Source organism: Rutilus rutilus (genome assembly GCF_951802725.1).
Source record: "Rutilus rutilus genome assembly, chromosome: 24".
Lineage (NCBI taxonomy): Eukaryota > Metazoa > Chordata > Actinopteri > Cypriniformes > Leuciscidae > Rutilus > Rutilus rutilus.
The window spans coordinates 8553788-8568056 of NC_140228.1; the positions used below are offsets into that span (position 1 = coordinate 8553788).

The following is a 14269-nucleotide window of genomic DNA, read 5'->3' on the forward strand; positions in this document are numbered from 1 at the left end:
GTTTTGGGGTTGACGGCATTGATAACTTTTGAGGATGATGCCGCTTTGAGGTTGAGGGCATTTGCAGTTAATAGTAGTTCAGAGTTGATGTCAACTGAGATTGATACCTTCTTTGAGCTGAGGCCTGTTGAGTTTATGGAGTTTGGAGTTGATGCCAATTTAAATTTATGTCTATTTGGAGTTGAAGCTGTTTTGGGGTTGATGGTGCTTGGGCTCGATGGTGTTTTGTTGGAGTTTATGGCAATTGAGGTTGATGCTTTTGTGGAGTTGAGGCTGTTTTCAGGTAGAGGTTGATGTTGTTTGTAGCTTATAACATTTTGGGGTTGATGTCTTTTTAGAGTTGTGTACAGTTGATGGCATCTTGGGGTCGATGTTGTTTTGGGGTTGAAGCCCATTCAAGCTGATGCCTTTTTAGGGTTGAGGCCATCTGCAGTAGGGCTGAACGATATGGACAAAATTTCATATCTCGATTTTCATGCCAGATATCTCGATATCGCTACAATACGATATGACTACATAAGTACTAAAAAAAACAATACATTTAGAGTTTGTAAAATACACACTGATGTCTATGGAAGAGGTAATAATAATCCTTTCCATTATAATTCGACAGGTTTTATTCATATCAGATACACATTGTGTAAGTAACTTCAATGTTTACTCTATTCTATTCCCAGTTCACCAGCCACTTACTTTTAAGTATTTCGGGAGAAGTGGATGAATTCACGTGTTGTAAACATAGAGGTTGTAAATCCAACAGATCCGATTCTCTGAACTGCGTCTGCGGCACAAACTAACACGGCGGCGCCCATCGCGCATACAGCTCAACTAACGCGATCGTTATAAAGGTGTTTAAACAACAATATACTTCCACTTGCATGCATTTGACAATCGGAATATCAGATAGTTCATGCCATAGCTAACACATTTGTGAATATTCTGAATAAAAAAGGAAAAATGACATAAAAGCAGATCATCATTCATTCAGCGCTGTTGCTGCTGCGGTGTGTCACGTGACAAGCAATGACGCGTCACCATGGAAACGCCGCCCCCCCCCCCCCCTCTCACAATATAGTTCCCACCAGAGCCAGAGTTGCGACAACTCCATTGACTACAATGGAACGCTTTTTCTCTCTATATGGCTCTGGTTCCCACGTCCCTGGTAGTGTGTGCGCGCTGGCTTTAGCGGTGCATTCAAGGGCACTGTCGGTACACGATCCGTTCAACCTGCACGATCCGTTCTACGCATGCGTATAATGGGATTTTAGCAATATTGCGATTATGCTTTACCTCATGTAAACACAATACTTAATAATGTGATAAGCTCATAATCGCATCAACTATAATCGTATTAAAACAGGTGGCGTACGCCGTTTTTAACCATGTAAACACTTGAATCGCACTAACTGAAGTGCGCATGTTTTTGTAACGCACCTTAACCCCTTACCAGTCAGGGATCACTGGTGATCCCAGATTATTTTAGTTCAAAATATGTTTGAGCTTATATATCTCAATATTTATAACAGTCTGGTTAATTTTGAGTCTTGAACTATAAACTCTCAAGTGTTGGCTTTCTAAATGTATGTGTGTTATGTTTCTATTCAGAATTACTTATGAGCAGTAACCTTTTTATTTTGGGCATTTCATGTATGCAGCACTTGCCAAAATTGGGGGTGACTGGGAAGGGGGTTAAGCGCGTATTCATTTTAAACTTGACATTAGGAAGTTTTCCCTGAACTCTGTCAACACGACTCACTGTCAGCAGTCTGCCTTCATCCAGAAACAGCTCAAATAACATGACAGCAGTGTATAAAACTGTTACAGGCACCGACATAATATTTCTGTCTTCATCACGGCACAGAATAACAAAATACGTCCATAAGTACGCGCATGCGTGAAACGGATCGTGCAGGTGGAACGGGATCGTGCAGGTGGAACGGATCGTGTAAAACTGCAACAGGCACTCGTAAAACTGATGTTTGTTGTGACTGCCAGAGTTGTATGCAGGGCGAGCGCGGAGAGGGGAAATCTATATCATCTATATCGTTGCTTTTTTCGATAGTAATATCTTGAAAGTTAATATCTAGATATAGATACGATAACGATATATCGTTCAGCCCTAATCTGCAGTGGATAATATTTTGTGATTGATGTCTTTTTGGGGTTGAAGCCATCTGCAGTTGATAGCATTTTTGGATTGATGGTGTTTCGAGGTTGATGTCAGTTGAGGTGGATGGCATCTTGGATTTGAGGCTGTTTACAGTTGATAGTAATTTGGCATTGATGCGGTTTAGGAGTTGATGCCAATTGAGGAAGATGCCTTTTTAAAGTTTAAACTGCTTGCAGTTGATAGCGTTTCAGGTTTGATAATGTTTTAAGGTTGATATTGTTTGGATGGCGATTGCAGTCAGGGGGTTGTGGCCATCTGCAGTTAAAAGTATTTTGGGGTTGATCCTCTTTAGTTAGACTCCAACATCCTTGGATCTGGACAACTCCATTCTCACAGATGGACTGGCCTGATGATGTCTGGTCTGGGAAGCCTTCTCAATTTCTGCCTTCCATCCTTCCTTCCCCCTCTCCATCTCTCTTCCCATTTCATCCAACCATCAGCAGCTCACTCCTTGGCATCCTCTGTCTCATCCCTCTCAGCTTCTTGGCAACATGAAATTAGTTGCTTCCGAAGAGCATTTCCCGTAAATGTAGCCTACTTTAGATCCAGGATTAGCTGCCAGCGATTCAATAAAGGGCTCTTTTTTTTTGGATAACAGTAAATGTTGGTTTTGCAGTTTGGTACAGGACAGTATGTGATGGCGTGGGTACACATGCAGTGTTATCAAAAGAGCCAAATTATCCCTAAGGGAAGAGGTTATTATTTCACAACTGTGTGTGTTCACAAATTAGCATAACAAAGACTCACCTCTGCCATTTTGGCAAGCTCGGTCCAATCAGCTTTGTTGTAGCTGCACATTATGCTGGATATGACAATCTATGGGGGAGAGAAGATAGATAGAGAATGAGAGAGAGATTTTAGCATGGACAGAATTCAAGAACAGGTTTTCTTTGTCTCACCTTGTGGCCTTTAACAGAGGCCTGTTTCATTGTGTACAAAAGGTTTCCCCATCAAGGTCCCATTTTGTCACATTATAAAATGGATCTGAAGGCCATTATCTTGTCTTTAAAAAGCAGCTGCCGCCTTCTTCTCAACCCTCAAAGTCATAAAATCAATATTTATAATTCACAAGACCAGGACAAATCCACTGTCGCGCTGCCATTATTAAAACAGTCTCAAGCCCCAGAGCAGGGTGTTAGATAAGAGCATTTGCTGGATTAGCCTGTGCCGCTTGTTGTTTCTTTTCCTTCGGACACACAATAAGCCAGTCATAAAACAGGTTATGAAAGGTCTGCTTCTCAAAAACAACTCCTGGTCTTCAGTAATCACGAACATAAAAAGCTTCTGAAACTGGACTGAGCGTACCATAGTTTCAATTCTCCAGAGATGGACTTTCAGCCTACACTTGCTAGTGGAAAGAGTAGCTACCAGGTTAACATTTCAGCACACCGTGTCCCTCATCTTGATTTTTCTCCAGGAAAAATCTAACCGTGTTAACCGCATATGTGGCCACACTCCATTATGTGGCTAATGGCTGCAGAGATGTGGACCCAGCAAAATAAAATAAAAAAACGCAATGAAGACCAGTCTATCATGTGTTACTTGGTCCAACAATGCGATTACATCTAAACTGTTGTCTCATCAGAAGTCCATGACTTACACTCGCCGCTGATGAGGTGGAGGTGGGCGGCACAGGGGATGGACAAGATTGGTGCTAACAACAGGAGAACAGGAGTCCGGGGAGACTCAGAGAAAACTGATTTCATGGGAGGATATTAAACTTGGAGGCTGTGCTGTCCCCCCGGGACAAATTTCCGCTAGATATAAATCTCTCGGGCATTACACTTTCCCAAAAGCAGCAGGCAGTTAGGCGCTAAGCTTAGCCCACCTACACGAGAGCAGAAAATATTGCCAAGTTTTAGGGGGCAAATAAAGTTAAGCACTCTGACATTTACCGCTGAGATTTACAGTACAACACTGACATATAAGTGATATTTGATACACCCTGAAATAGTGTTTGATAATATTACCATAAACCTCAGGCCATCAGAGAGCAACAGCGGGGTTCCTAAAGAAGACGAAGAGATCAACGCTGCAGGCTTCATTTCGGGTATTATACGCAACGCAAGTATTCTGTTTTGATTTGGGCTTGACCTTTGCCTGCTTTAACGTCACGTTATTGCAGAACGACCCTTGAGAAGCTGGAGAGGGATCTAGTTTTAAGTTTATTAAAACCAATCCAGCCTGAGCCCCCCTGCTGGAACGTCACATTAACCGGTGCCGAGGCTGCTGGGTTTGAGGAAGATCAGGGATTACCTGGTTATAAGCTCAATAACCTCGCTCCGGGCGAGTGCCTCCAAACCCACCTTACACTCTAACAATGTGTCTCCATGGAGATGAGTCACCTGGAGGCCATATGAGAACATGTGGAGCGATGATTCCCGCCGATTCTCTAACGCAGTGCTATGACCATTTCCTAATAATGGGAAAAAATGAAAGTGCTGATAACGGCAAACCACAGGTTTTCCAGTTCTGAGCTACACTGGTCATAGCAGCATCCTGATGAGAGTTCTTTTTTTCGGGATTGGAAAAGAAGGTATTAGCACAGTGGGTGTATGTGTGAGGCATTGTTAGTTACGAATACATGAGAACGAAGCAATCTGAAAGTTAGCCATCCTGACCTCTCTCTCCCAAACTGACAAATTCAACAACAGAAACTATAATTGCACTAGCAACGCACTCAGAGGCATCTAAAACATTTGGCAAGAAGACCCAGCAAAACATTGGATATCTATCTATCTATCTATCTATCTATCTATCTATCTATCTATCTATCTATCTATCTATCTATCTATCTATCTATCTATCTATCTATCTATCTATCTATCTATCTATCTATCTGTCTGTCTGTCAGTCTGTCTACTCAGTCGGGGTCCTTAAAAGGCGCTTCTCTTTCTCTACTCTCTCTTCACCTTGTTTCAAAAAGAAAGCGATACATCTCTGCTGCTTTCATCCTCAGTACAAAAGCCACCCCAGTGAATGCTGGGCTTCACTTCCATTAGTGCTGCCCATGATTGCCGCTCATGATTGCCGTTAGAATGTCCTGCAGAAATCAATTAATCCTTTGATATTTCTTGAGCACAAAAAGAAACCCAGATACAAGAATCTTAGAAGTGAACAAATGAGTTGTCATTTTGTAATTCCAGCAAGCATATGCCGCTCCTGCTGTACCGATACGATGGCAGAATAAAAAAAAAAAAAAAAAAGTACTTATGGATGGAGCTAGCTCACATCATAAATATTTGGATTTCATTAACAAACATGAGGATCACATTACTATGAATAATAAATGGAACAATGAGAAATGAATATTGAAATCATATTCAAATTTTATGACTTGAAAGCCAAACCACTGAGGAAAAATTGAAAATAACTAGTTACCACAGAGACTCCCATGTGGATTTCACCAAAGATGGAGACCTCCTCCCATACATTGTGAGGAAGAGATTAGAAATAACTATTTTCTCTTCTCAACATGTTCATATCATGTGCATCTTTATGTTCATTAATGTAGAAATAAAACAGCAGCTGCTCTGCTATTGAAGGCAAGCTGAATATTCTTATATTCTTAGTCTTAAACCTTGTCCAACTAGCCACGGCTCCATAAAAATCACATCTCTAACTAGCTGGGACTGTCAACAGTGTCACACAACATGACATTTTGACAGATGCACGGATTCTATTTTTACGTGTATCCCTGCTGTGAATCTCATTGGTCTATATTGTCAATAGAATGGTCCTTCTAAATGTTTTTATAGGTGGGCGTATAACATATTTTGCTACAAGGCATCAGACACGAGCAGAAATCCCATGTGCCAGACCTGTGAAGTTCACAGTTCACAAGACACACAGTAAAACCTATTTACATATACTGTAGGGTTGGAGAGTTACACCATGTGGCCATATATATATATATATATATATATATATATATCAGTGGTGGGCCGTCAGGGCCAGCAAGGCCTTCTCTGCTGGCCTAAACACTATCAGAATCACTGACTTGCACTTTAATATATTTTTAGTATTAAATTATTTAGTATATAAATTATTCCCAGTAGTCCATTCTCTTAATTTCATAGCTTTTCTCTTGGTTGCGCTACTTCCAGTAGTGTATGTTTATGTTAGAGCTTTTATACAATCATATTTCAGCCATCATGTGTTGCCATGACCAAAGAAATCTGCCTTGATGCCTTCAGAATCAACAGTGCGGGCACCTGTAGCTTAAAGGTGCTCTAAGCGATGTCACGCGTTTTTTAGGCTGAAACATTTTTAATCACATACAGCAAACATCTCCTTACTATCCGCTAGCTGCCTGTCCCCTGAACACACTGTAAAAAAATGCGGTCTCTGTAGACAGCCCAGGCTCCACAAACGGCAACAAAAAAATAACTGGCCCAGCCTGGACCACGAAACATAACAAACAGTGTTCCAGCCAATAACCGACAAGAATGATTTGGGGGTGGGGGTTGGGGGGTTAGTGCGCGTGCACATGAAGGGGGGTGTGGGGAGTGGAGGAGAGAAAAACATGAACAGGGAAGTTAGCTAGAAGAGGGATGTTCTAGACAACGACAAACGTTAGAATTATATTCTCTTGAATTCTGATATGGCCGACACACGACCATAGAGACGACGTTCCGATGAACAAATAGCAAAGAAGAGGGAAAAGTCCCAAATTTACATCGGAAAAGCCTGTTTCAGGAAGCATGGAAGGGAGGGGGAGGGGACTGGATGAGGAAGTGTCAAACTAGCCTCCGTTTTGTTTGACAGTACTTCGAACGTCAACAAGAAGTGACATCACCCAACATGGCTTTGAGCCCCTTTAAAATGAATGGCATTGAAATCAGCCAATCAGATTCTGATTTGACTGCACCGGGGCGATCTAGCAGGCGTTCAATAACGTCGGCATTTTCACGTCCTTTGATTGGATGGTCAGAGCGTGTACTATTACTATTAGTCAGAGCTAGCTAACCACATCTGTAGCGAACTGCATAAACTAAAATATATTCCTGTAGATGTAATAGTTTTTCAACCCACAAATGAATGTTTCTTTCCCTCCTCGACCCCCAGCAGTTTCAAACCTACCGGAAAAAATCCCTTATTCTGCCTTATCCAGCTTAACGCAGAGACATGGAACACTATTTGATCTGTCCCGGGTAAAAACAGAATTAACTGACTGTAATGTATGCCTTGACTGATTATAAAGGCAAAAGTCCCGATTATCTCATTGATTTTGTTCAAAAATCTGTGTGAGAGCATGTACACATCGTCATGTTTTGCGGTGACTGTCCCTGTTTACTGCTTTTGTCGAGCAGACACTCTCAGCACGATGGCGATAGAAAAGGTTGTTGGGACTGAAACGCACAGATAACCTGTACAACCAAGTAATTTAAGTCTTTTTGAGGAAAGAAATTAGGATGGATTTTGTGTAAATAAAATCAGTAGTTTTGGCGAGTATAATGCATTTTTTGCCCCCGGTTTTTCAGTAGTGAATTTTTCTTGTAAATTTATGATCGAAACTTCTTTTTTTTCTTCAAACATTCATACTATTGTAATGTCTAACAAGGGACTATTGTAACCCTTGAAGGACAAGACAAGGGAGGCTCCGTTTCTGAACTTATAATCGGAACGCAAGAACAACTGAACACTAACGCACAAGCCGAACTCACTCGCTCGTTTCTCTCTACCCGGCCTTTTCCGAACTCACCGCATTAACCCTATAACTGCCGGTGCAAAATAAAAACAGCAATTTCACAACAATTATAGAGAGTCTGTGCGCTGCTACACTATTAAAAGTTATTAATTCAGGTTGGACACCACTGAAGGCCTAGGTGTGAAATGGTATATAAATATATATAGCATATATATTACTCATTCATTTTCTTGATGGTCACAGGCCTTTTAGTCATTAAATCCAAATTATTGTTGAAAATAGTATACATTTTTCAAAAATGTATGAAACTACGGGTATTTACACCACACCATTTTCAACTGAAAACAGAAAAATTAGTATGCCTTTTGGCCATTCATTTACATGACAACGGTGTTTTGGGGGCCTGAAAACGCAAGCTTTTGAAAACGGGTTTCAAAATGTGCAAGGTTTTGAAAACGATGCCTTTACATGGCATGTAAACAACAAAAACGTGAATTTGTGAAAACGGTGACTTCATGTGCATGCGTTTTACATGTTCACAGGGTGTTTCTGGACAAAGTGACATCGCCACCTACTGGCCTGACATGCATAATACAGTCTTTTTAGTAATTTTCGCAGATCCGTGTGAACGGGGGTCGCTTTGACAACGTTGTCGTCTGTTTTAGTTGTCGTTGTCGTGTAAACATACCATCAGTTCCATGCTGAAAATCAGTGGACATGCAGATGGACTCCAGTTGAAATGCTGCCCATTGATGTAGGCCTGATTCAAAAGCTCTCAAGCTCAAACACATTTCTGAGGCAGTCCTCTGTGTGGATTTTCTTTTGGTCTGCACGGGAGCAACATCAGAACAGCACAAATGCACAGCTTAGAGGAAACATTGCAAACATCAAACATCAAATATGAAGATGAAGAGGTCGTTCATCCTCATGCAATATTTCACTTTCGGTGAGCACAGAGACAGACGACGCATTGTGCCTTAAGCTGAAGTGTTATTCCACCACTTTAAACACATTCAAAGCAACATATATACTAACATTTACCATTCTAGATGTTCAAGTCATGTGATCTGTGCTTACATTGTCAGGAAAGTCAGCTTTGAGTTCCGTGACGCTGTGGCACCAGTAGGCAGCCGTCTTTTCACTGATCAGCTCAATGTTGAGGAAGGAGCTCTGGCCAGGTCCAAACAGCGGTCCAGAAGTGGTTCCACGCACTATACGTGGAGACACATTGGTGACCAAATCCTGCATGGATAAAAAAAAAAGAGAAAATGTTTGGATTTAAGCAGTTGCCATTCAGATTTGATGGCCATAATGACTCCATCATGGGTACATGACCTCGGGACACCTCCATTAGCGGTTAATAATTAGCGTGCTAAGGGAACAGACCTACACAGTAGAGGCAGACCTACAAATATGCCTCGCTCCGACTATCCCAACAGACTCTTGCTGCTATAAAATATGCTCTGCGGCTATAATTTCTGTGTAGAACAACATAAAGAAGACAATTATGACCATATTCTACAGAAATTCATGGCACAAATTCAATAGTGTTATTTCTGCTTCCCTCTCCCAAGGGGCTTTGAAGTGGAGCTAAATTCATATTTAATCATACACGTTTGAAATTGTGCCGTGCAGTAGGGAAAATGAAGTCTACTTGAACCACAAAAAAGGGGTTTTTACATTACAAAATAAAGTCAATCATCTATCACTTCGCACTAATATCTTCCCATTCTCACACTTTTCCATACTACATTTTATACATGTAGCAGAGGCTTGTCGTTCTTCAAAAGTGCCAGCATGCCCACAAGCCATGATAGATGTTCTCTGTACTACATTAAGCTGTAGTTGAAAATTCATCTCTTGGCATTAGAGTCTTCTGCCAAGCTGCTATAATATCCATCACTGATTGGATATATAGGGTACAGGTCATCCCGGCCAGACAGTAATCAGTCCACGTGGTAAATTAGAAGACCGGCTAATGAAGCTGGCAGAGTCGCGAGGATCGTGCCATCGAGTGAACCGCTATTGGCTAATGGCTTTAGTCCTCAATATGAGTTTCCACCAAGCCAATGAATTGAGGCTCTTGCCACATACCTTCTGGATTTTAACCAATAAATCTGTTTTATCATATTTAGAACCTATGTGTAAATGACACACTGAGCTTGTTTAAAAATCAACAGATTTGGGTAGTCGCAAAGACGTTGTTTTGGGGTTGCTACACTCTTAAAAATAAATGTTCCAAAACGAGGTTTCACAACAATGCCATAGAATAACAATTTTTGGTTACCCAAAGAACCTTTAATAGAGCAGTTCTTAAAATAACATTTTAATAATCTCAAGAACCTTTTTCCACTATAAAAACCTTTTGTGGAATGAATGTTAATGGTTCTTCATGGAACCATACAGCAGATGCCAATAAAGAACTTTAATTTTTTTAGAGAGTATGCTTTTATGAGAGTGCTCGCTAAAGTTTAAGATTTTCTGGTCTTAAGACATGGCTCAGGAGTCAGGACCCTCCTTGTAATACCACACCATGATTTGAGGTATCATTCATGTCAACATTGCAGGACGAGATACGCACTGACATTTAATACTGAAGGTTAGGGGTCTGTTCTAATACTTAGCAAGCATCATTAATTAAAGACAAAGAGGGACTCATTTTAATTCAGTGTGTCTAAGACCAGAGTGCTAAGAGGCTAAGGGGTTAAGAAATTATATTTCGTGTTTCGCCGTCTTCTCTTGCTGTGAAAATTGAACCGATAAACTCAATAGAACAAACAAAAGGAAGTGACAGCTTAATCCTTTGAACTCTGATAAACCATCCATCATAATTTAACAGTGTGAGAGGACGATTTGCATATCCTAATTAGAACCTACGCCTTTACAGAACAATTACAATAATGGCAGGCAAACTTCCTTTTACAACATTTGAGCAGTTTTCAAGCCATGGAGACAAGAAGCTTTCACTGACAATGTGATCTAATTAACATAAATTTGATTTAGAAGTGAGGCTCCAAATGTGTGGTTTGTTTTTGTTATATTCATTATGCATTTCAATTAATTTTTCATATATGTTTATTTATTTGCCATGCTTGAAAGTAATTAAATCATTGTTACTATTGCCCATACATATGCTTAGGGATTTCAAACTTCCAACCTTAAATATTAAACATGGGCATGTAGCTTGAGGTGCGGACATGAGTGACACCTCAAATCATGCAGTTTGTTGAGAAGAGGTATGAACAGACTAACAATTTTCACCTGGTGGACAATAAAAGAGAGGGGGGAAAACCACACATGGGTTATATTGTTAAGCCATAGAACAATGATGAATTCGGGTTCCCCAAAGAACCTTTCAGTGAACTGGTTTTAAAAGAACAATTTCTTTTCTTAGTGTGCAGAACATTTGAATAATCTAAGGAAGCTTTTGTGCAATGGAAAGGTTCCATGGATGTTAAAGGTCCACTAGCCTCAAAGCTAACATACATACATGGACTAAAATACACAACACTTATATTTTTTATTTCAGAGTGTCATTGATAACAAGATGAGGTTCTGTTAGGACCAAAGATCGACAGTTAGAATCTGCTGGCAGATATTTTCTTCAGGTACATTCAAACATTCAAGTGTCTGGTTCTGTGATTCAGCCTTATGAGTGACATTTTCATACATGACTTGTGTTTGAAGATAAAGATGTTACCTCGGCCCTCCAGAGAAGACTCTGTTGGGAATTCAGACAACCATCCCATGAGCTCGAGGCCAATCTGTAAGTCTATATTTAATGAAGCCGTGACCAGGGAACATTTGGCTGCCGGCGCTTTGGATTATCAGGCGAGGGTGGAACAAGACGTTTAATATTAAGCAACTAGAAACCATGAAAATTACCCAAAGACAGAGGTCTGGCATGCTGAAACAGGTGCCGCACACAGCGACGGGAGATAAGACACGCACGCATACACACGCTCCCTTTCCCATTCTCTCCTTCCCAGCATGCATTTCAATGCAAATTGGATTCCCAAAGATGAGTGCCGATGGACATAAGACATAAATTCATTTCTCCACACAAACCGTAGTGTTAATATGCATGACTGCCACCAGCCAGCCGAAGACGGGATTAAACCTGCCCGGGATGGACACGTTATATGGGTTTCTGTTTCAACCTACAGTGGGGTCCAAATGTCTGAGAACACATTCAAAATCTGGGAGTTCTTTATTTTCTTTATTATTTTGTTTTATTTTAACCTAAAAATTGACAAAGTTTTGGGATTTTGAACAAAATTGAAATGACAAAAACTGAAGAACAAATATTAAAGAATTCTCCTAGTCAACCTTTTCCATGCAATGAGGCTTTCAAGCTCCATAAAGGATTGAAAATCATCATAAAAATGTCAAAAATGTTGTCCATAAAACTTTCGTGCATGAATCCTTCAGATCAATTTTGTGAACTGGATCAATCGATTTATTCAAAAGATCTGATTCAAAAGAACCTAACCAGTCTGATTAGTAAAATCATGGTTTTATGAACTGATTAACTGAAAAGAACTGACTGAAGAGACTATAATCAGCTGAATTAGTGTACAAATCATTTATATTGATTTTGTGAACTGGATCAATCGATTTATTCAAAAGATCTGACTCAAAAGAATAAAATCAGGTTAATTATTAAACAAATCCTTCAGAATGTTTTTGTGAACTGGATCAACTGAATCATGAAAATGATCCGACTCAAACAAACAAAAGTCTAACTCATTAACAAGTCAATTAGACTGGTTTAGTGAATGGGACCAACTGTCCCATTGAAAAGAACCAAATCAGTTATTTAGTGAACAAATCATTCAGACTGATTTAGAGAACATGATCAACTGGCCCATTGAAAAGATTCAAAAGAATCAAAGCAGTCCAATTAGTAAACAAATCATTCAGAACAGTTCTGCAAACTGGACTAACTGATTCGTTTAAAATATCTGACTCAAAAGAATCAAATAAGTCCAATTAGTGAACAAATCATTCAGACTGATTTTAGGAACTGGATCACCGGAATCATGAAAATTATCTGACTCAAATGAAAAAAAGTCTAACTCATGAACAAATCATTTAGATTGGTGGTGTGAGCTGGATCAACTGACTCATTGAAAAGATCAAACTCAAAATGCCAAATCAGTTCAATTAGTGAAAAAATCATTCAGAATGATTTTAGGAACTGGATCACCTGAATCATGAAAATTATCTGACTCAAATGAACAAAAGTCTAACTCATGAACAAATAATTTCGATTGGTGGTGTGAGCTGGATCAACTGACTCATTGAAAAGATCAAACTCAAAATGCCAAATCAGTTCAATTAGTGAAAAAATCATTTAGACTGATTTTGTGAACTGGATCAACTGGCCCATTGAAAAGATTGAACTCAGAAGAATCAAAGCAGTTCAATTAGTGAACAAATCCTTCAGATCGATTTTGTGAACTGGATCATGTGACTAATTAAAAAGATCAGACTCAAAAGACTAATTCTAGACTTGTGTGAACCACTTTTATGGTGCATTAATCTACTTTCATTGTATTGAAAAGAGCAGCCAGTCCCAGAAATATGCATCTTTTTTGTTCCACTGAATAAAGTCATAATGAAATGAAATGTAAATAATGAAAAATGCAAGCATTTTCACCGGCGTCTCAAACTTTTGGACTCCCCTGTCCGTGGCTGAACAACCTCTTGGCTGCGTGCTGGTTCTTGACACGTCACAGGTCTAAGAATTCTTTTCTGTTGGGGTCCATTGACCATTCGCACGCTGTGACCTATAGAAGAAATGCAGGGAGGACCGGTTTTCTTTTCTTTTCTCCTACAGAGACTCACCATTTCATGTGAGTTTTTGAGCTAACAATGTTTTATCACAGCACAACAGGCCCCTAATCCTCCTGTACAACAAACAGGCTTTCAGAAGCGGACACATGCAAGAACAACTAATCAAAATGCAGCAGGCTACACCGCTGCCGAGCTCACACACTCCTGCTAACATCACAACCCGCGACCACGCGCTTTCACATACTAATGAGAATATACTGTACTCTGACCTCACATAGCCACACGAACAGACTATATACCAGAAATGCCTTCTGGAAGCATGAGCACACGATCATAATTCACCACTGCACTGATGTTTACTGCGATCATCTGCATATTTTTTCACGTTTTTACAAACCACCTCTGAAACGCAGCAGAGGAATATCTGTTTCTCTTTACACGTTTCATTATCCCGAGGAGGATGCTCGCTGCTGTTTCCCATCTATCTCTTGCTCTACCCCTCTCTAGACACGCAGGGGAGATCAAGTGCGGAATATACTGCTCAATGGCCGATAATCCCGCACATTAAACCACAGGCTTGAACTAATACCATATCAAATGCTTCGCTATTCAGATCCAGCATCCCGCAGTAATTGTGTTATTTCAGAAGA

General features: G+C 40.1%; 1 protein-coding gene across 4 annotated transcripts in view; it reads right to left on the minus strand.

The window, feature by feature from the left end:
- The window catches only part of dpyda (dihydropyrimidine dehydrogenase a), a 189139-nt gene that overhangs the window by 70398 nt on the left and 104472 nt on the right, over window positions 1-14269 (minus strand). For 3 of the 4 annotated variants that reach the window (XR_014626124.1, XM_084398600.1, XM_084398601.1), the window contains 2 exons: window positions 8898-9062; window positions 2918-2986 (listed from right to left, as the gene is read on the minus strand). Coding sequence is in view for 2 of the 4 variants with exons in the window: in XM_084398600.1 (XP_084254726.1) it covers window positions 2918-2986; window positions 8898-9062 (234 nt within the window). In the remaining 2 variants the exon portion in view is untranslated. Of the gene's footprint in view, window positions 1-2917; window positions 2987-8508; window positions 8648-8897; window positions 9063-14269 lie in introns of all 4 variants that reach the window. The other variant, XR_014626125.1, reaches the window with a different exon arrangement.